This window comes from Callorhinchus milii, unplaced genomic scaffold (genome assembly GCF_018977255.1).
Source record: "Callorhinchus milii isolate IMCB2004 unplaced genomic scaffold, IMCB_Cmil_1.0 Scaffold2, whole genome shotgun sequence".
In the NCBI taxonomy this organism is placed as follows: domain Eukaryota; kingdom Metazoa; phylum Chordata; class Chondrichthyes; order Chimaeriformes; family Callorhinchidae; genus Callorhinchus; species Callorhinchus milii.
In genome coordinates this window covers 119,908,418-119,932,158 of record NW_024704743.1, presented here as the reverse complement: position 1 = coordinate 119,932,158, position 23,741 = coordinate 119,908,418, and the positions used below count along the sequence as shown (strand labels likewise).

The 23,741-nt window shown below is 40.1% G+C and overlaps 1 protein-coding gene across 1 annotated transcript in view; it reads left to right on the top strand.

Moving 5' to 3' along the window:
• The window catches only part of LOC103179701 (vacuolar protein sorting-associated protein 13B), a 481,880-nt gene that overhangs the window by 35,910 nt on the left and 422,229 nt on the right, over positions 1-23,741 (top strand). The window contains 3 exon segments of the mRNA XM_007895087.2: positions 3,529-3,649; positions 9,737-9,904; positions 14,694-14,875. Coding sequence (XP_007893278.2) covers positions 3,529-3,649; positions 9,737-9,904; positions 14,694-14,875 — 471 coding nt within the window.

Below are 23,741 nucleotides of genomic sequence, written 5' to 3'. Positions count from 1 at the left end.
TTACTCATCCTCTCTCACATACAATACCATTCACACAGAATAATTATAGTAATAATAATCCTTACATTTGATATAGCATTTTTCACGTAAGAAACACATCTCAAAAGCGCTTCACAGGATTTAATGTAAAGTAGAATGACTATATTATGCCCGTGTTTAAAGAAAGTATTTAAAGCAAAAACAGAATTCAGGAAAACACTTTCTCCCTTCTTTCTCCTATCTACCTCCCCAACTCTATCTGAGAAATATTCAAAATACTTAATGCATTTTTTTAACTTTTATTGAAATTTAATTTTTTTTAGTGTGATATAGACCAACTTTAGTCACGTGAATTATGAAAAAGGAATGCTTGTATTCCTGGATTAGTCATAGCCTTTTTAGGAACAAAGCATAAAAATAGATTGTTATTTTGTTTTATTTGGTGCAATTGTACACTCTTAAATTAACAATAACAGCAGTAACTCTGAAGGTGTTGAAGTAGTTTATAGACAAACTTGATTCTCAACACTTTCAGGATGTCAGGAAAGAAATATAAAAAAAACTTATGGTGTAATAAATGATCATCGATTTTCACGAAGGCCTTTAAACAATTTTGATCTTAAACACAAAGGTATTCTGTCAAGTCAAGGGAATTGACTTAATGTAGTTTATTTAGCTTTTCCCTGTTTGGAGACGTTTAATGATAGATTATGTTTTGTCCTTAATTGATGTAATTCAATCATACCCGTTGAGTGTAGTCTGATGTTAATTTCATGACTTTGCCAAACTGACACATATCTGAAGGATGAGCAGTCAGTTCTTGCCAGTTTATTTATGTTGGGATGTGTTTGCTGTTCTAAGAGTCTGACAGAGTGTCTTGCTTCATGGGGCAGCTTCAATTAGCCCCAATGGAGAGGACACGACTCCTGACTTGTTTGAGCCTTTTGAGATTATTTTCTGAACAAATCTGTGGACTAATCTGACGCTCTTGCAGAGAGTTACTGACGCATTTAATATAAGGCTACAATTTTTCAACTGAATTAATGGTATTTGGGTTTGTAAAATACCACCATTTTTGTTATTGGAATTTATAGTTTGGATCATAAAAACAAAATTAGTGCCAGATGTGCAAAGGTATCGCAGGTAATATGCATTATCTGCGCTAGAAGTTTGCTTTAAATAATAACAATCCTTGCATTTAAAATAGCTCCTTTCATATCGGGAGGAAGTCCCAAAGGGCTGCACAGGATATACAGTAAAATCCGCATAAATCTTGTCTCAGTAAATCGTATAATTGCCTAAGTCATACATGCGCCTGAGTCTCATTCAGTTTCCTATCGAAACCACTTAGATTTCTTTTCACTAGTCGTATTAATCATCTCCTAACTTGCAACGCCGCTCCCCTATTCACAATGCAGCACTTACCGGCTGCATTGAATCGCGGGAAATGACGTCCTGAGCAGTCAACACATGCGCATTTATTGCCCGGCTGCATTGAATCGCGGGAAACGCAGTTTTGATTCTAATGTTATATTAAATGTTATGGTCCCGATTGATGCAACATATGTGAGCTTTACTGTACTGTAAAGTGAAGTGTCTGTGTTTTGTGAGCAAAATGCAGCAGCCAAGTTGCTAGGTTGGTTTTAGCTTTATTCCTTCAAGTGAAATGTACAGTAATTTCAAGTGGACTGATTGGACATGATGTAAGTTTCAAATCTGTTTTTATAAGGTAAAAATTAATTTAAGCAACCTGATAAGGATCTTGAAAGAGATGCTTCAGATGAAGATCTTGAAAAAGATTGGAAGTTGTTGAAAGTGAGGTGCTGAAAATGTATTATTCTGTGCTACATGTACAATAAATTCCTGATAACTTGAGTTTGGCTAAACTTGTCACTACCTCTTAACTCATCACACTGTCAATATCCCGACTGCATTTATTTATGAATTGATACATATGATACACTCGCCACTCCGGATAACTGTCACCGAGTCCTTTTTTCTGGCAGTGATGAGTTATCAGGAGTTTACTGTTTTCAAAATAAATGCTACTTCATTTCTAAAATGTAATGAAATCACCATAAATGGAATACAGTTTTCAATACTGCCACCCACCAATTACTGCAGTATGAACAGTGTCTTTGGGGAAAAAAAATCCAAACTCAGCATTATGCATGACTGCAAGTTATCAGCAATTTATGGAGCAATGTCTGAAGTTCTGGATTCCCATGCAAATCATCTGCAGCTGAGGAAACCCAGATAGTTTCATTATGCGGAATGCACATTTAAGCCCACAATGTTCAGAGAACTTCTGTTTTTCTGGTGGCCAATAGGAACCTCAATTATTTTCAAGTGAGCTACTTCTACCATGGTATTGTGTTGCACCTTGTTCGATTTCACAGTCAAAGTTTGTTAAGACTCTACACGTTTGTGCCCTATAGACTGCATCTCAAAGCGGCAATCCAGTTTTGTATTGCACTGGTTTTGTAAATGACCTTCTTACATATGAAACATGAGCCTAATACATGTTACACTCGGCAGATCAATAGCCACTCATTATGCAGACTTTTAACTTAATACAGTTAGTGCAGTGGCCTAAGAAAACTATGCATGATAGACCCCAATGTGATATGACAGTTCTAATTACTTTCGAGCTGATGAGAATATTATCTGTGGAATTCAACTGGAATTCACAGTTGTTTAATAGAGATTATATTAGGTTGATGTCTTGAAACTTTCAGTCATCTTTGCAGGTCAGGGTTTAAGGCCATGATTGCCAGTCAGAATTACCACATTGACTGTATATGCGCGCAGAAAGTATATTTGCGCTACAAAGCACTTTCTGGCATCTCGGAAGGCAACAGGACCAATTTTGGGACATGACGGTTGCCATCGCCATTGCTTCACGTGTCTCGTCTAATGTTTTGAAGCATCGATAGAGCTTGTGTGCGCAATTTGGATTTGTATGTGCAAGTAACTGTTGGCGTTCGTTCACACAACAATTGCTATAAGTGAACCTGCATTGTAAAAAAAAATTGCACTCTAATGTGAGTTCTATTGTATTACTAACTTACAGGGATCTTTTGTGAACATTCAAAGTTAAACTTTAAATTAATTGAAATAACCAAATTTGAACATTCAAAGTTAAACAGTTAAACTCAGCAAACATGCTGTTTTATGTTGTCAAGTGGCGACATGGTTGAGATGGCTTCAGAATGAATCAATGCAATCATTTTCGACACCTGCCTAATGAATTAACTGGTTTCAAAAAAAGGCAGCAGCAATTTACTGATTCAGAACTGCAGTTTGGATAAGTTGCCTATCACACCAAGAACTTCTGTTTAAAATGTATGATTTTTAGCTCGAATAACCCTCTTGAGAAATTTATTAACCAGTTCAAAAAACACTTCACTTGAAGGCAAAATAAGAATGACATTTTTAATCCATTTCAATGTTAAAGATGTTGTTTGTGTGTGTATGTGTGTAAGTATATGTTATCTCACAATGATGTCTCCTTGCTGTGACTGAGGCGAGTTTGTTGATGTTTCACAGGATGATCATGAGAGTTGTGGCTCCAGCTCAACCAACCGCAGCACCACAGAGAGCATAAAATCATTAGCTAAAGCTCGTCGGATCCAGCAAGTGGCCCCAACTGACCCTGACTTACCCCCAGGTGAGTGATGAATGAAGGGATGTGATGGAAAACTGTCCCGCGTACAACACGTAAACAAGCATCATCAATAGTCTGTAAATTACACAAGATTTTAAAAACAAAGGCACTGTGACATTACTTTTGAGGTTTAACATTTAAATCTATCCTTGACAAGTTACTGGTATTTCGGGACTGTTAGTATGGCATGCAAAATGTATTATTTACCAAATCTCAAGTGCATTCCAGCTGTACAAATTTATGCCTTTAAGAAAGCACAAGAAATTCTTCATATTTTCTTTTTGGCTGAGCACCTGCACGCCTGTCTTTCCTCACTTTATTCTCTTCTTTCCCCTGAAAATGAAAGCTGACAAGAATTCAAGTAAATGGTATAGTTCTGTCTTGTATGAGTAAGAAAGTGAATGGTTTGTTCCAGACATGGGGGAACTTTCCATGTGTAGGTGGCATTATAGAACTGTAGAATATTACAGCACAGAAAGAGGCTATTCGGCCCATCGTGTCTGTGACGATTCTTTGGAAGAGCCACCCAATCAGTCCCACTTCCCTGCTCTTTCCCCATATATGGTTTTAATACTTTTAAGCATACCTGCATTATTAGGCACCTGGCTGACCAATAAATAAATTAAATAAGTAAATAAATGTAATCATCCATCCCAACATTTCTAACTTGCAACCCAGGATCATGCTCATAATCGAAGTGAAATAGTCTGCTTGGATCTCTGTTGTATACCTCTCGACACTTTGAAGTCTTGGATCATGACACTCCTTAATCTTTCTTTTAATGGTCATTCAATCCATGAATGTTTGTGGGACACTGCTGTGCTCAATTGGCTGCCGTGTTTTACCCACAAAATATTCAAGCAATTCACTTTACAGTGCAGTTATACCCAATGAAGTACTTTGCAATGTTTCAACGATGTGCTAAAGTGCTATGTCAAATGCAAGGATTATTATTCTTATGACTGCAAATTCAGAAATGAGACTCGGAGCTCTAAATCATTGAATTTTTCTTGTTTCTCATCTCCAAACACTCTGCAACTTTTTTAAAATTAGGTTGTCTTACAATTACGCACAGTATTTTAGGTGTGACCTCCTCAGTTCTCCATACATTGTTAGAGCAAGTTACCTCAACTTTTAAGCAAATGACCTCAGAATGCTGTTTATTTGATTAGCTTTGTTTACAGCAGTTTCACATTGTTTGGAGAGATTCAGTGATTGATCAATCATCATCCAAGTCCTTTTACTTGTGTACTCATGAAGCCCCTTTGCTCTGTACACATTTACTTTTCTTGTTTTGTTGTGCATCATCATTTATCTGCATAATAATCTGTCATTCACTCAATGATTTGAAGGAGTGCACTTTTTCATTATTACAAACATTTGCTGATGATTCCAAGCTATGTGAATAATATGTGGCAGTCAAGCAGTATTCAGGCAAATCGGCATCAATTGGTTGTAAAATTGATCATCTACGACTTGGCTCTTTGTGGGACATCACTGTGCACAAATTGAATGCATATTTGCCTACAAAATATACTGTCTGTACGCTTCACGGTAAATCATGTGAAGCGCTTTGGAATGTATTCCTGACATCAAAGTCACTAAATCGTATGTAAGAATTATTAGGATGATTATATGTTGCTCCTTGGCCCAACTACTAAATTGGTGATTCTTTTCCTAAATTCCTATGGAGTCCTGTAGCATATTGGTTAGAGCACTCGCCTCGCAAGTGGGGGAACTTGGTTTGAGTCCTGGGCAGGGCAAAACCTTAGGCAAGTTTCCTTACTTCACACTCCTGTTTACCCTGCAGTAAGCAGGAACCCGGTAGATTGGTGGATTGCTTTCTGGGGGTAATAATTCCTACAAAAAATAAATAAAAAATTGGATCACTCAAGCCACAACTGTGGGGCAATTGGCTGCCGTGTTTCACCCACAAAATATATATTCGATTCACTTTACAGTATGTTCTGTGAAGCGCTTTGATACGTTTCAATGACGTGATATGGCGCTATATCAAATGCAAGGATTATTGTTATTACTATTTTGTCTACCTTATATTAGTTACATAGCTTGGTATCCTCAGCAAATGTTGAAATATTGCAAACTCTTTCCTCCAAGTCACCCAGGAAGAATTGAAACAGTAGAAAACCCAGAACAGAATTGGATGGAACTCAGCTGCTCACTCCTCCTGGAGTTCATCTTACGTTTATTTCTACTTTGTTTCCAATTGCGATGCTAGTTTTCCATCCAACTAGCTTTTTTTGCCTTTAAGTGACCTTTGATTGTCTCACAGGTGGAACTTTACACATATCTTCTGAATATCCAAGTAAATTATATTCAGTGGATCGTCCTTATCCATTAATTTAGTTACTTCCTCAAACAATTCCAGTAGATTCATGAAGCATTACCTATTGTTTCTGAATCCTTGTTAACTAATCCATCTTTCAGTAGTTTTGCTCGCTAGAGAGATATCCAATTCCATCTTTGAATCTGCCTCCTTCCCCTCCCTGATGTATTCAATATTCTGCATACAGTACTAAATCAAAACTGTTCACTTTCCCTACTTTGAGCTCAAGTTTATGGGATCTTGTTGTAGAGCTTGTTACTGTGTTAAACATTAAGGTTCAGTTCAGCTGCCTTCAATGGGATTTTGAATATAAAGATCTCCGCTGAACCTTCTATTCTCCAGTGCTAACCTCTCCTTCCCTCATAACTTGGGTGTTTTATTTCTAGCTATCAGCTCAGATGCCCCTTGCTGTATTGTCTCAACCCACAAGATGTGTCAGCAATAATTTGATTTGATAGGGCACTAGATTAAATCTAGTTATTATTAATCTTGTGTATTTTAGCTGAACTGAAAGGAATGCTGCTTTTAAATGAGTCAACACTGCTATTTCACATTCTGTGGTTTTCACAGAAGCAACACAAAATAAAAGCTTTGTGGAAAAATAGATATTACTGGTAGCATTTTCTATTAAACGCGAAGTGAATCTGGTACATGTTTACCTACAAATTTGACTATATTGTCCATATGTTTTTGAGCAGATACATTTGGCAGAAGGGAATTCAGCATGTTGTCTTTCCCAAGCCAGGATTTCAATTAAAGTGATTCCTCATCTTGTTACAAATTAAACCAATCACTCATTTTGATGCTTCATAAACTCATATGTTCATCATTAAGGCCCACAACCACATGTGTGCTCAAATTCTTCTCCTAGAGAATGGCCTTTCTCATCTCTATTACCTCTGCAAGGGGAATCAGTGAACTGTTAACTGTTAGTTTCAGATTCTTCTTACACAAAGTTTGCAGTGATAGAGTTACCATGAGTTCAGATCCTGAGGTCCTTCCAGAGGGAGTTTCTGATTTCCTTATTAGTGCAATGGGAAGAAAACTCTTCTTTCTGCTATAGAAATCTTTCTTTCTTAGCTTAATTATTGGCACCGTATGTTTAAAGCGATTGTAGATCAAGAAAAAAAACTTTTGAGTATGATGTTTCATTCCTGCATTTTGCAAATGATGATGTTTGCTGTGCAGTGGGAATGCATAATGGAGTTCGTTTTTCCAGCCATGATATGGTTGAGCAATTTTAAATAGGTTTCTTCCCAGTAGGCTGTTACGCAGGTGCTGACTGTGTCAATTGTTGACACAACTCAAGTCTTTCTGCTTAATGGAGAGCACAGTATAGAACACCAGTGCATTGGCCTTTACAAATTAGATCCAGAAATAAAAATAACAGGAGGTTAAATGTTAGCTTACTGTTTTGCTGCAGGTGTAGGGGTGAGAGAGAGAGAGAAGGGAAACTGATGGGAGTGAAATTCCATTAAAGCCTCATGAGAAGACGCTTTAAATTATTACGTATAGCGGTTTGGCATCCAGGCCACTTAAAGTTTGCACTAAAGTAGCTTGAGCTACAGTACTAATGAATTTAACACAACAACTTGATCTGTTCCAGGCTCTATTTATTTTGAACTGGTTGGATGTGTGAACATTTTTATTTTATGCTGTTTCTCCTACATATTTGGTGGCGAATTGCCATGATTTAGGCAGTACTTGACCAACAACACGTTTAGCATTGAACGGTGGCTGAGACACCACTGGAGTCGTGCTCCTGACACCACATGCAGGATGTGGTTTGCAGAGCGATTTGCACCCACGTAGTAATCATAATAATAATCAATAATCCTTCAATTTGATACAGCGCCTTACATCAGAAGCACATCATAAACTTTGGCAGGTCCAAGGTACTGGATTCACTCTGCATTTTTTCTAATCCAATTGAATCATCCATAACTTCCAGGCAAAATGGAAGGAAATAAATTAAGCATTGAGGAAAAACAATCCAGAATTGTTTTGTTTTTTTCATTTTAAAAACTCTGTTCCCTGTGCGAAGTCCCATGAACTCACTTGTACAAATAAAATTCTGTCCATCTGTTTTGTGTCTCTGCTTTTCATTGTTTTTTGTTGAGCTCACAGTTCAGGGATAGATTATGTAAGGAGTCCATGGATAGGGAGCATGTGGCATTTTAATATACATCTCAAAACACTGTATGTGTTTCATAATTTGAGTAGTCATCATCTTCTGGCATCTCTGACTGTGTGCAAACAACTGAGAAATAGCGATGAGAATGATGATTATTGTTGAACATGCCATAGATGGTTGATTAACTTCTTTACCACTTACCACTGCTATGAAAATGGGTGCATTATTAATGTCATAGATAAATTTTAATAATGAATTTTATTCTGCTTCTACTGATACCTTCCCCCAGCTCGGGTCCAAATCTCTGACTGTACAGTGTCTTGGGACGTCCTGATGTGAAAGGCACTATACAAATATGTGGTTGTTGTTTAGCTTGACAGTTTGGTATTGTAGTTCTTTGTAATCCTTGTACAATGTGTGACTTTCAATATCAGTGTCGAGATCTATTTAAAGTGAAGTACCTTTATAGGTATGTGTACAAGGTATTGATCAGTTTCTTGCAGTTCATACAGCAGCTCAAGAAGCAGCTGTAGCCATTCTGTAGAGATTGCCAGATACCTAGATGTATGATATAGTATTAGCTTCTGAAAGTTCCTGGGGTCTGTTTAATTTTGGAATGCATCACAGTTACCCAAGTATGATAAGATTTGTAATAGGTTTGCCAGACTTAACAAATGGTTTATTTCAATGATAACGATAATGTAGGAACGGAAAAGAAGAACTTGGCCTTTTATTTTGTTATTGAGTTGAAAAATCTCAGTGAATTTCAAGTAATTACTGTCAATTCTAGTAACTTTTCAGGCAAACATGCTGGCCATTCATGTCAGGAACATCCTACAAACATCCATGAGGTGTATGTACTACCACACTGACGTAGCGTAATCTTTGATGTAATGGTTTCATACAATTGAAGGTAGTACTTTGTACTAGGATTTTCTAAACCCCACTGTGTTTAGAATAATTTGAAATATGGATTCAATGGGGTGTTGGATGGGGAGTAAGAGAGGGAATGATTGTGACGTTGTTGGTCAAATGTGTTTGTCTATCTAAGATTGAGAGCTACTATCACAGGATGCTGTTGAGCCATGTAACTGGTGCCCAACACTTCATAGGTTCCATGATTAATGGTGGTGTACATTCCACATTTAAATGCTAGCTTACAAGCCGTTTCGACTAGCTCAAAGAAGTTGAGTGGATGAGCTGCTTTACAGAAGCAATAACAATTCACATTGGGTGACCCTTCCTGCAGATATTGACTTTTTTTTTGTGAGCCAGCTTGACAAAAGCAGCAATGAGACAATCTCAAAGCAAGTTTTTGTTTTCTATTGATAACCTATGCCGGGCGGGGTTTCCCAAACTTTCGGGGCTGAAGGTATCCTGATTGCGGACCCCTACTTGGGCTGTCTGGGCTTCTTGTGGGCAGCGAGGCATGCCAGGTTTGCTGGTATGAGAACCATCAGCCTAATTAAAAGTACTCAGTATGATGGTGGTTACACTAGTTCTCAGGTTGCTGTCCAAAATTCGTAGGACACTTCTCAAGCAGGGCATTTGTGATACAGACCTGATGTATGTGACCTTCCTTTGTCCTCCTCTTTCATCCTGTCTGTAGGTTATGTGCAGAGCCTGATTAGACGTGTTGTGAACAATGTAAACATCGTAGTGAATAACCTCATCTTGAAGTATGTGGAGGATGACATTGTCCTGTCGGTCAACATTACATCAGCAGAATGTTACACAGTGGATGAGTTCTGGGATCGAGCATTCATGGACATCTCAGGTGAGTGAAATGGAGTATGTCCCCATGACTACTGCTGGAATGGGGAAAGCCAAATTGAGCAATGTTTAGCTTTCGTTTAAATTAACTCCGGTAATGTATTGTTCAGCTTTAATCTTTTAGCATAGTCGAATAGTACAGAGAATGTTGCAGTACAGAGACAGGTCGTTTGGCCCATCAAGTCTCCCTTGTTTTTATTCTCCACATGGGCTTCGTTCCCCCAAACCCTTCAACGTTTTTCTTTTATTATGCATCCATCTAATTCTCTTTTGAAATAATTTATGAACTCTGAAAATTCAATTTTCACTTCTGTATGAAGATTTTTTTTTAAATTGTCCCTTTAATTCTTCATGTGATTAATCTTGCTGGTCACTCAATCCACCACTGTTTGTGGTACACTGTGTGCGCAATTGGCTGTCGTGTTTCACCCACAAAATATACAGTCCATTCACTTTGCAGTGTATTCTGTGAAGCGCTGTGAGATGTCTTGAAGATGTGATAAGGCTCTATTAAATATTAACATATTAAATATTAAATGCATATTATATCGTAATATAATTGCTTTGGGACGTCCTCCTGAAGTGGAAGGTGCTATACAAATGTAATTTATTGTTGTTGTTGCTGACATGCTGATTGAAACCCTTTAGAATCTTGAAAACATTTTATCAGGTCACCCTTAACCTTCCCAGGTCCAGTGGAAAAGAACCTCAATTGCTCAAGCCTTTCATAATTGAAACACCTCACCCTCATAATATCCAAATAAATTTACACAGTACCTTTTCTATTGCGTTTACACCAGAGTTACATTTATAGCCAGACACGGCTTAGTTTATTTACTTTATTCTGACATATTTCCAAATGTGTGTGTACTGGTTTAGCATGCCTACTTTTTCTGGACAGTTGTCAGCATTGTTCCTGCACAGACTAAAAACACTTACAGTTTCATTTAACATGAGGTCATGGTCCTGGCTCTCTTGGCTTTGAGCTTGGAGACTGAGGATTTGACTTCTTTGATCCATAACTGCAAGCTTTCTCTTCAGGCAATTCTGTAAGTACTCGTGTCAGCAGTGCAGAGTCCTGCAAGGTTTCATTTGAATCATGAAAATGTTTGGTGAGACTCCTGAGAATTTGGGTCAAGGCTTCAAACCTTTTACATTTTTGGCTGCTAATAGCTTTTAAAGCTTGCTTGTTTAGTGCGCTTGTTTTCATTATAATGACTTTATCATTGGAATAGTAATGACCATGACTGTTATACTAATTTCTCCCACGCTTTCATATTTTATGAGAAATCTCTTAACTTTAACTCCTTTAAGCAATAATCTAATGTTGACAAGAAGTGATAATATTGTTGAAGCTTGTTATGGATATTCTATCTATGATTCAAACTTTTTATTCCCACATAGGAATGTTTGAGCTCACAGGATAGGCTGGTATTGCAATCAAGCGCTGCATTGTTAGAGGTGCCATCCTTCAGATGAGACATTTAAACTGAGGTCCTGCCTGTTCAGGTGAATGATAAAAATCCCAAGGCACTATTCGAACAGAGAAGGATTATTCTCCTGGTGTCCTAGCCAGCAATCCCCCATTTCATGGCTGTCTGTCCCTTTAATTCTTCATGTGATTAATCTTCCTGGTCACTCAATCAACCACTGTTTGTGGGACGCTGCTGTGCGCAATGGGCTGCCGCATTTTACCCACAAATATACAGTCAATTCACTTTGCAGTATATTCTGTGAAGCGCTTTGAGACGTCTAGAAGACGTGAAAAGTGCTATACCAAATGCAAGGATTATTATTATTAATGCTGTGCACAAATTGGCTGACATGTTGGCCTACAATATACAGTTGCTATATTTTGTAGTAAATCTTGTGAAGTGCTTTGAGACATCTTCCCAACGTGTCAGGCACTATATCAAATAGAAGGATTATTATTATTATCAATAAATAACTTTTCACTCATTCTTTAATGAACTGACAAGTCCAGATCCCACTGCTTGTTCTTATTTCTTTTCCTATCTATTAATTTAATTTATAGAAATTATTTTAGCAATTTAACTATGAATTATTCATGGTTGTTATGGCATATGATAAATTGCTGAATTACCCTGTATGAATTTTCTGTCTTTAAATCTGGTATGAATTTGGGGGCTGTCAGCAAGGAAGATGACTGAAGGCATGGTCAAAGAGGAAGGTCTTGAGATGGCCTCGAAGGAGGCGAGCGAGGGGTTGAGACGAAGGAGCTCCAAGATGGAATTCCAGTGGGTGGCGGCAGAAAAGCTGAAGGCCCGACCCTCGAAAGTGGCGCGGGCAGAGCCGGGGTAGTGAAGCAGGCCAGTGCCAGTTTAGCAGATAGAATTGGTGGGTTGGTAATGTTTCAGGAGGTCATAGAGGTAGAATGGGGCAAGACTGTGGAGGGCTTTAAAGATGAGAACATGAACTTTAAACTCGATCCTCGGGGAACATGGGGGTGATAGGCTCAGAGCTTGGTGCGAGGGGGTTAATCTGATTAATCTGGATTTTATGGAGGGAAGAGTTGGGAAGTTCGTGAGCAGAAAGTTGGCAAGTCGAGCTTGGTCACATTGATTGTGACTATTATCCTTCCACGTAAATCTTACTCAACTAAATTTTCAATCAACTTTATTTCTGTAATATTATTATATGATTCACCACACAGTGTGTGAACATGGAAAGAAAAACTTGTCAGCCCAGTGAAAGAAACATTTCCCTGAGCCAATTGGCTGTCTGGGTTTAATTAAAAGGAATCTACTCTATTTAAAAAATAGTATTTGGTGATAGTGAGTAAAACATCAATTTCTCTTGCACCACTATTTTCAGTTCTATGGCATTTTTCAATGTTTTTTTTTCTTGAATAGCTTTTAGATTCCTCAGTTCTCCCCCACAAAATTCCTGATTTGATGCACAATGCTGAGTTCACAAAAGCACCAACAACACAAATGATGTGCTTTGGGTGACATTTTTAATATTACGCTGGTTAATTTGCTACTGGTGGCCCGAAGGTCGACGGCAACCAAGTTAATAAGGGATTGTTCACCACTAAAAGATTTAGTGTTAACTCCTGACTCCAAATGTGCCGGGAGTGAGTGCCTTCAACATCTAAGACAAATGGAAGCGGCTGAATTTTTGGCTGCAGAGAGTTCAGCATCTGAGCTGTTCATTCGTGTCCCATGCTCGCCTCTGAAGCAGTTTCACTCCCGTTGGCCTATGCGGTGCCTTACACAGCAAAAACGTAAATTTGTGACTTTAAAACGACTGCATTTGCACCAGTGCGCGCACACACGGTTCACAAGTATGCCCCTAGTGCCTGCTGTAGGCTCGCCACACAGTAAAAACAGCTTGGTTTCTACAGCAACGGGATCAGTGTCCAGCTTTGAAACGCTTCTTGAAGTGGTTTTGTAATATAAATTCCGCATTTGGAAACCTGCCTGCTTGTGAGCAAGCAAGCTGCAGAAATTGTGTTAGTGAATTTTTTTTTAGAGAGGGGGCGGAGTTCTCCTTTTAAGTAATCCTGTGGTAAATACAGCTGCTAGTGGGTTTGAGTCCTCTCTGTGTCTCACTATGGAGTAAACCCTTCAAGCTGTTTCGGCTAGTAGGCATGTAAGTTTTNAAAAAACATGTTTCAGACTCCCCCTGATGGATCGGCTGGTAAATCCTCTGTCGAGTGCAAAACCAAGCCATTTAGACCCAGAAGGCTAAGGTCTCTGCTGAATTTTCTGATCTTGCCTGGGGCAAATCTAATTTGGCCCTCAATGCATATGATATCGGGAAGGGAAAAATCAGTCCTGGTTCCTGCTTTTTAGGACTATCCGGTGACCCCTGGTTGGAAAGTACATTTGTGTGGAATTAGATAGTTTTATACTTATGGTTTGAGTCACCATCGTATAGTAGAACTGAGTTTAGAATGTGGATGTGCATCATAATAATAACAATAATCCTTACATCGGTATAGAGCTTTTAAAGTGCTTCACAGTAAATCCTGTGAAGCACTTTAAAACATTGAGAGGACATTTTAAAGTGCTTCACAGGATTTACTGTGAAGAGAGTGACTGTATTCCAGGTCAAAAATAGCAGCCCATTTGTGTGTCACATTGTCACATGTGAAATGAATGGTCGATTTTATTGGAGGATTGTTGGCCAGGATTGGCGTGTCGATCCCAGTGACTCCACATGTCACAGCTGGCTGGCTTGACTTTGCACACGCATTTAAAGCTAAAAATGGCCAACCCCGAGCTAAAGATGGCTGACGTCCAGGTTGTTAGGTTGCCAGCAACATCACTCCATGCATGTTGTGAATATGCGGCATATAAGAAGTGACAGTGGCAGTGAGTTGATCAGTTTGGCTTCCAGCAGGCTAAAAATGGCTGACTTGTGGATCACTACTGATGTGGCATCACTACTGATGTCACATTGTGCATAGGAAGTGATATCAGCGGCATCCTTGTGACCTGCTATTTGGCACTTTGTTTATTGCATTGAAAGCAGCCGGCTGGCTGGGCGCATGCTAAGTGAAACCAGCTATTGCGGCTCTGTTATAACCCTTGTTGAAATATTATGGTTCAAAGCAGAGGCCTCATAAAAGAGCTGTGCTGCATCGGGAACATCATTTTACAGGTAATTTGATCAGTCCATTTGACACTGCCCATTTCTTTCATACAAAACAAATCACCCTTTGTGCATAAATGCTCTGTTGGGTGATGGCACATAGGTGTTGGAAAGCACCACTTTTGCATTACTGGAAGTAGTTTTTTTTTATTAACTTGCAGTATCTTTTACAGCTCCTGAATTGGTATTGAGAAAGGTGATCAAGTTCTCCGATTGCACCGTTTGCTTGGACAAGCGAAGTGCAAGTGGAAAGATCGAGTTCTACCAGGACCCTCTGCTCTACAAATGCTCCTTTTGCACCCGAATGCACTTTACGTATGACAACCTAAACTCCAAAATCCCAGCAGTTATCAAAGTATGTATCTCAATATGTTACTTTGGGTTGATTTTAGATCCACTGTTATACAAGTGTTAAGACCTTAACGTCTTGTGTTACCTTTAAAACTAAAACGGGGTAATTTTTACATGGTTTTCATAATTTGCATGTAAGATTTCATAATTTGTATCTTAAATAGCATTGTTTCACTAGATGCTGGTTGTTTAATGCACTGTTAATGATATATCAAAATTGTCTCTGAAATGTAGAAATGTGCAATCTTTTAATTTACTGTGTCAATTATTATTTCTAATTTTCTCCCCGTTGGCATATGCCTTCTGGTTCTGGCATCCTGCTGCTGGGATGCTGTTCAACAGTGCAGGTTGCTCTCTGGTACCCTAACCAAATGGCTATTGTTTCTGAGTGTGGCAGCAACTAATGCCAGGCAACTTGACTGTAGGGGCCATCACAGTCAAACCTGACTACTCCCTACATGGTTGCCACACAAATACCCAACCAGTGGAGAATGCTAGAGAGGGAACAGGAGCCTTGATTGATTTTCTCCTTCCTTACTCTGGGAAGGTTGGGCCAATTAAGCCTTCCTGCAGACCTGGCCAAGACCAACAAACTCAGCATAGATTGGATTAGCACCAGTGCTCTCCTGGTCCATAAACTGCAGTCTTATCCACAATGCCGTTGTGCTGCCTCTGCTATAATAACATGATGACGTTATGCTAAAAATGCCTGGCTTTTCAGACTACTCTTCCTCCCTGTAGAAACAAGGATGACTAAATATTTACAGAATCACAGAACCTTCCCCCTGGAATATGTTGGAATAGGTGCTAACTGGATGCAGAGGAATCAAGGCAAACGCATGGTGTTCTGTGAAATTCTCCAATAAACTACACTCACAGGCAAAACGTGTCAATGCAAGATTCTCCTTGAAAACCTTTGTGGAAATTGCTTAATTTCTCCGTCTTTCATCTTTGTATATGATAAAAATAATATAATAATAATAATCCTTGCATTTGATATAGCACCTTATGTCATTGAGGCATCTCAAAGCGCTTCAACAGAATATACTGTAAAGTGAATTGACTGTATATTTTGTGGGTGAAACACCTTTGCTTTCCCACATCCATTCAGTGCTTAGCATGGAAGGGTACTCCAGGTGAGATCAAATTAATTGAATTGAAAACTGTTGAATGTGTATCACAACACATTATACAACAACAACAACTTGCACTTATATAGGCCCTCCACGCTGGGTGGCATCTCGGAGCGCTTAACAATGGCGGAGCCCAAGGCTGAGCCAGGGGGAGGGGGAAGGTGACCCTAGACGTGGTCGAAAAGGAAGGTCTTCAGGTGTGACCTGAAGATGGGAAGGAGGGGGCGAGGCGAAGGGTTTGAGGGAGGGAGTTCCAAAGTTTCAGGGCATAGTGGCTGAAGGCACGCGCCGATGGTGGAGCGGAGGATTCCAGGGACATGGAGGAGGCCGGACCCAGTAGAGCAGAGGCAGCGGGTACTACTGTGGGGAGAGAGGAGGTTAGAGAGTTAGGGGGTTGCCGAGGAATGGAGGGATTTAAACATTAAAGTGAGGATCTTGAAGTCGATCCGCTCTGTGACAGGAGCCAGTGTTTGGCAAGGACTGGAGTAATCGGGGTACGGAATTTGGTGCGGGTCAGAATGCGGGTGGCGGAGTTTTGAATTTTGTGAATAGTGGAGGAGGGGAGACGGCGAGGAGAGCGTTAGAGTAGTCCAACCGAGAGGTGACAAAGGCATGGACAAGGGTTTCAGCAGCTTGTGGAGTGAGGTATTATCGGAGACGGACAATATGGCGGAGGTGGAAGCAAGCGGTGCTGGTCAGGGACCGGATGTGGGAGAAGAAGGATAACTGGGGATCGAACCTGATGCCTAAGTTGTGCATGGGTTCAGGGAGTTTTAAGGACAGGTTGGGTAGGTTGGAACCGTGGGACAGAAGATGTCAGTGGGAGACAAAGAGTATGGCTTCCGTCATGTTGACGTTTAACTGCAGGAAATTTGCACTCGTCCAACTCTTGATGTCTGACAGACAAATTGACAGAATATCGGGGGACTGGGGGTCGCAGCTGGAGGTGGAAAAATAGAGTTGAGTTTCAGCCGCATACATGTTGAAGTTAACCCCGTGTCTGCGGGTGACATCACCAAGCGAGAGCATATAGATGAGGAAGAGAAGGGGGCCAAGGATGGATCCTTGGGACATCCTACAGGTAATCGGGTGGAAGCACAAAGAAAAGCCATTTGTAGAAATATAGTGCTGGCAGTTTGTGGGTAGGACTCGAACCAAGTGAGTGCGGTCCCACTGAGGTGGATGACGGAGGAAAGGCGGTGGAAGAGGATGGTGTGATCGACTGCATTGAACGCGGTGGAGAGGTCCAGGAAGACGAGGAGGCAGAGGGAGCCCTGGTCACTGATAGAAAGGATATTGTTTGTGACCTTCACGAGCGCTGTCTCTACTGTGGGCAGGGTGGAAACCGGACTGGAGTGGCTTGAGTAGGGTTACTTATTGGGTTATTTTACCAGTGAGTTTCCTATTTCTTTATATTTATGCATATCGATGAAGTCCACTGGATTCTCTAAATTCTTCAGTAAGTCAGAATACGTCCTTATACTTCATGCACCTTCCATAATAATTTGAAGTTGGGTGCAGTTTAAAAGGTCACACTGATTGTTTTATGAACAAAATGGCATTTGTAATGTTCTTACTCCCCTTTTCATAATGATTTGTTGTTTTGTTTTCATGGTGAATTTAATCCGGATTGAGTGATTGCAAGTCTACTAATTGAACTTTACTTCTAAGAGAGAGTAATAATGGAGCATCTGATTATACTGTAGTATATTAATAAGTCTTGACAAGCAAACTGTAAGAAATTACCCATGTTCTTCAATCAATTTGCTATTTCTCAACTCTGGAGTACAGTAGTATGCACACTTACTAGAAGTTTGGGTTAAATGGGTGGACCTCAATTTTCAGCAGCTACTTGCTTGATGGACAGATTCTGGTGAAACAGTTCCACTCTGATCTGAAATTTGATACACGTTTGTCTCCAAAACATAGTCCCCACACTTTATGGTAAATTCTGTTAAGCACATCCTCTGACGTGAAAGGTGCAATATCAAATGCAAGGATTATTATCAGTGAATTGATGTGAGTGATAATAATAATAATAATGATATTATTATTATAAAAACAATAATAAAACATTGGTCACTTCAGTCCATGACTGTTTGTGGGACACTGCTGTGCGCAATTGGCTGCCGCGTTTTGCCCACAAATATAGTCAATTCACTTTACAGTATATTCTGTGAAGCGCTTTGAGATGTCTAGAAGATGTGAAAAAGTGCTATATCAAATGAAGGATTATTATTATGTTATTATTTATTTTGTGGCCAGGGAGAGAAAACAGTAGTTTGAATTTTCCCAGGACATTGTTGTGTGTTTAGAGTGAATAAATTAGGCAAAGCAGATGTGATTCCTTTTGTAATGCTCCTTATATTAGAATGTTCCTCTTATTGGAATGCTTCACACAATATAAAGCCCAATCTCTGTGACCTCCTAACCTCCTACCGACCTGTCTGCTCTCTCTGCTCAGCGAGCTCCGGCCTGCTTCACGTCCCTCGCCTTGCCCGCCCCAGCATTGGTGAGCGGGTCTTCAGCCTCTCTGCCCCACCCTCTGGAACTTCATCCCACAGTCCCTTTGCCTCACCCCCTCCCTTGACTTCTTCAAGACCTGTCTCAAGACCCTCCTCTTCGACAGTGCCTTAGGTCACTCTTCCCGCCCTCCACCCCTCCTGATCCCACCACCGGCTCGGGTGCTGATCCCTGACTGTCCAGCGCCTTGGCACATGCTCCTGATGTTAAAGGCACTATAAAAATGTAATTTGTTGTTTGTGGTTGTTGCTTATTTGTAGCAACATAAAGTTGCTGTTTGATATGTGGTCCACAAGATAATGTTATAGTTGCTTTCCCTCCTACTGTCGTTAGCTCATTCTTGGGGATACCTTGAGGCTGTTACACACCAGAAGTTGGTGGCCACCTTACAACTAGTATCATAATTTTACCAGGTGTTTTCTTTGCCCTAATTAAATCAATAAACTGAGGATATGTTGTGTCTGGAAGTGAGATGTGAAATCCTTTCATTGGTGACGCTCACCAGATAATTCCTGATGGTTGCTCATGAGTAACAGTCCATGTACCAAGTGATAATATTTAGCAGATCTCACTTTGTCCATACATCAATGTAATTATTTCACCCACAAAATATACAGTCAATTCACCTTACAATATATTCTGTCAAGTGCTTTGAGACATCTCGACGATGTGATACGGCACTATATCAAATGCAAGGATTATTATTCAAAATAGATTTATTTCCTGGTAATTCATTGACAAAATAGGATTGCAATCCCATAGTTTCAGTCAAATTACTGAAGCTTTATGTCAGTAGTACCTTTTACTAACTTTCACCAATCTGATGAAGCTCAACAGAAATTTTCATTATATTGTGCCTCTCATGTTGGGAGGATATCCCAAGGCACTTAACAATGCTGCCTTGGCACCCAAGAGGAAAGATGACAGAAAGAAGTACAACAACAACAAGATTACATTGAGGTATTGAGATGGACCTTGAACGAGATGAGGGAGAAAACAAGTTGGAGGGACTTATGTGGAGTTCCAGAGAGTGGGAGCAGATACGCTAAAACCTGAATATGGGGGTGGGGGTGGGGGTAGGGCATAGGAACATAGGAATTAGGAGCAGGAGTAGGATATTCGGCCCCACAAGCCTGCCCCGCCATTCAATAAGATCATGGCTGATCTTCTAACCTAACTCCATCTGTCCATATCCCTTAATCCCTGTATGCTTTAGAAATCTATCAATCTCAGTCTTGAATATGTTCAAGGACTGAACATCTACAACCTTCTGGGGAAGAGAATTCCATGAATTCACTACCCTCTGAGTGAAGAAGTGTTTCCTCAACTCTGTTCGAAAAGGCTGACCCTTAATCTTAAGACTGACCCCTAGTTATAGATTCTCCTCACACTGTCTACTCTGTTAAATCCCATATGTTTCTATAAGATCACCTCCAATTCTTCTATATTCTAGAGAATATAGGCCTAATTTACTCAACCTATCCTCATAGGTCAACCCTCATCCCAGGAACTAACCTAGTGAATCTACCCTGCACCCTCTCTAAGGCGAGTATGTCCTTTTTTAAATAAGGAGACCAAAACTGAAGACAATATTCTAGGTGCAGTCTCACCAAGGCCCGATACAGTTGCAGCAAGACTTCCCTACTCTTGTATTCTAACCCTTTTGCAATAAACGCCAACATGCTATTTGCCTTCCTAGTTGCTTGCTGTACCTGATTACTAACTTTTTGTGACTGGTGTACAAGGACACCCAAATCCCTCTGAACATCAACACTATCTGGTCATCTCCCCCTCTAGAAAATAATCTGTGTTTCTTTTTTTACTGCCTAGGTGAATAACTTCACACTTCTCCACATTATATTCCATCTGCCACCTTCTTGCCCACTCACCTAGCCTATCTATATCTCTGCAAACTTTTTGTGTCATCCTCAGAGCTTCCTCTCCCACCTAGCTTAGTATCATCCGTGAATTTAGATATTTTAAGTTCTATGTCCTCGTCTAGATCATTGATATAGATTGTAAATAGTTGAGGCCCAAGCACTGATCCTTGTGGCACTCCACTAGTCCCACTAGAACCCATTTATCCCTACTCTCTGTTTTCTTCCCGTTAGCCACTCTTCGATCCATGCTAATGCCTTTAATTCCATGGGCCCTAATCTTGTGTAGCAGCCTTTTATACGGCACCTTGTCGAATGCCTTCTGAAAATCTAAATACACTATATCAACTGCTTCCCCCTATCTAACCTGCTAGTTACATCCTCAAAAACTCTAAAAGATTTGTTAAGCATGACTTCCCTTTTGCAAAGCCATGTTGACTCTGCCTAATCATGTTATGGTCTTCTAAGTACCCCACTACGACGTCCCTAATTAAGGATTCTAGAATTTTCCCTACCACCGATGTCAGACTGACTGGTCTATAGATCTCCATCTTCTCTCTATCACCCTTCTTAAATAGTGGTGTTACGTTTGGGATCTTCCAATCAGTTCCAGAATCCAGAGAATTTTGGAAGATCATAAACAAGGCATCCACTATCTCAGCAGCCACCTCTTTTAAAACCCTAGGATGCAAGCCATCAGGTCCAGGGGATTTGTCATTTTTCAATCCCAACAGTTTCCCAAGTACTAATTCTTTACTGATGTTAATTTACCTAAGTTGCTCACTAACATTAGCTTCTTGGTTCCCCTCTATTTTTGGTAAGTTTTCAGTGTCTTCTAACGTGAAAACAGAAGCAAAGTATTTGTTTGATGACTCTGCCATATCTTTATCCACCATTATAATTCCTCCTGTCTCTGCCTGTAATGGACCCACATTCACTTCTGATAGTCTCTTCCTCTTTATGTATTTGTAAAAACTCTTGCAGTCTGTCTTTATGTTACCAGCTAGTTTGCCCTCATAATCCATTTTCTCCCTCCTAATCAGTTTCTTAGTTTTTCTTTGTTGGTCTCTGAAGCCTTCCCAATCCTCAGGTTTGCTGCTCTTTTTGGCAGCATTATAGGTCTCTTCTTTTAATTTTATACTTTCCCTAACTGCTCTCTGGATGCCATGGTTGAACCACTTTTCCTGTGGTATTTTTATTCCTCAAGGGAATATGTGATCGCTGGGAATTATGTACTACATCTTTAAAGGTTTGCCATTGCTGGTCTACTGTCATGTCCTTTAATCTAATTCCCCAGTCTATTTTAGCTAAATCCTCTCTCATACCTGCAAAGTTGGCTCTATTTAAATTTCAGACCCTTGCTTTGGACTGAACTACATCACTCTCTAACTTAATGCTAAATTCCATTATGTTATGGTCACTCTGCCCTGGAGGAGCCTTCATTTCCAGATTGCTGATTAGCCGTATTCATTGCACAAAACAAGATCTAAGATCGCCTGTTCCCTGGTTGGTTGTTCCTCAGCATACTGATCTAGAAAATATCTCTAATGCAAGGAAGGCGGGTCATGCTGGAGGTCAGTGCCTGCTGAGTGAAGAGAGAGCATCCTGGTTGTTAGTGTTTGAGGAAGTCACCCACCCAGAGGTAGGGTGAGACAACACAGTTTAAAAGTGAGATTGAGGATCTTGAACTCGATCTACTGGGGAATGGGAGTTGGGTGAGAATTTGGGTGGTTGGCTCACATTCATATGATGGCATTTGCATGGCTCGTGAAAAATGCAAAGTATAATAAAAAAAACACACGGAATACCAGTGCGGAGAGGATGGACCTTGTCAAGTTTTATGATCCATGACGTTTGGAGGTATTGCTTATAGGGCATTGGAATGAGCATTCTTTGGCCATCTGGCAAAGCAACAGATTTAACTTATTTATGGTTGCTGCAATTGAGCAATTTTGTGTTCCTTTCTCCCTCCTCCGTCCCTTCTAAAAGAAATTGCTCCTTTTATTTTCTTGTGCTGGGGTACAGTTTCATTGGCGCTAATCTCTTTTCTGGAACTCCCATATGTGGTCTGTATTCATGATTAAGCCTTGACAGTAAGTGATAGCAGGCAATTGATCAAGGTAGGGAGGGGGAATGCAACCAAGCCTGACCAGGGATTCAAACCTCTGTTTTAAGATCATTATAGCCTAACCTGTACCCTTATCCACTAAGATGTTGGGGAAACTTACCCATCGAGTCGATAGCTATAATTTATTACAAGGGCTTCTTTAATAATATCCTTGCATTTGATGTAGTGCCTTTGTGGAGTCCTGCAGCTCAGTGGTTAGAGCACTCGCTTTGCAAGCAAGAAACCTGAGTTCAATTCCAGGCAGGGCGAAACCTTGGGCAAGTTTCCTTACTCCACACGCCTAATAATAATCCCTCCAAAACAAAACAATAATAAATCGGTCATTTTCAATCTACGACTGTTTGTGGGACATTGCTGTGCGCAATTGGCTGCCGCGTTCGCCCACAAATATTTAGTCAATTCACTTTACAGTGTGTTCTGTGAAGCGCTTTGGGATGTCCTCCCGACGTGAAAAGCGCTATATCAAATGCAAGGATTATTATTATTTATTATTATCATGTCGTTGAGACTTCTCAAAGAGCTTCATAGGGTTTATTGTAAAAGTGGAGTGAATGTGTATTTTGTGGGCGAAACACAGCAGACAATTTCACACAACAGGGTCCCACAAACAATCATAGAGTGAGTCACCACCTTTTTTTCCAAATATTTCTTCAAGATTCAAGGCAGCGAAGAGACCCAGAATGCACTTTCATCTGGTATCGATTTATAAACCTGTGTTTTTACAGGTAGACATCGTCAGAGCTGCTTGATTAAATTACTGCCCGTGACTCGCTTCCAGCTTTTTTCTAACATTATTTTTCTCTCGTGGCACATCCATATTCAAAAACCAATGGAGCGGGGGTTAAATGCATGTTTTTGTCACTTCACGTTCATGTCAAACTTCTGTCATAGTTTAAGGTTTGCCCCCCCCACCAACCTTGCCTTCAAAATTCGTGAGCAGTTGAATCTTCAGACAGCTCTCGTAGAAGAGATCAAGAAATTCAGTGAAAATTAGGAGTTGGAAAACAATTTTTGTGGCCTGCAGGTCCAGTACAAGTAATAACGAGCATTTATATGATGTCTTTTGTGTAAGCGGTCAGAGTCCTTGATAAATGCAGCAGGCAGCAAAAGATTTGCAAATGGCAAGATCAAAGAGATCTTTTTGGATGTTTTTGAAGGCAGGGAGAGAGGTAGCAAAGTACAGTGATTTTGGAAGAGTTCTAGATGATG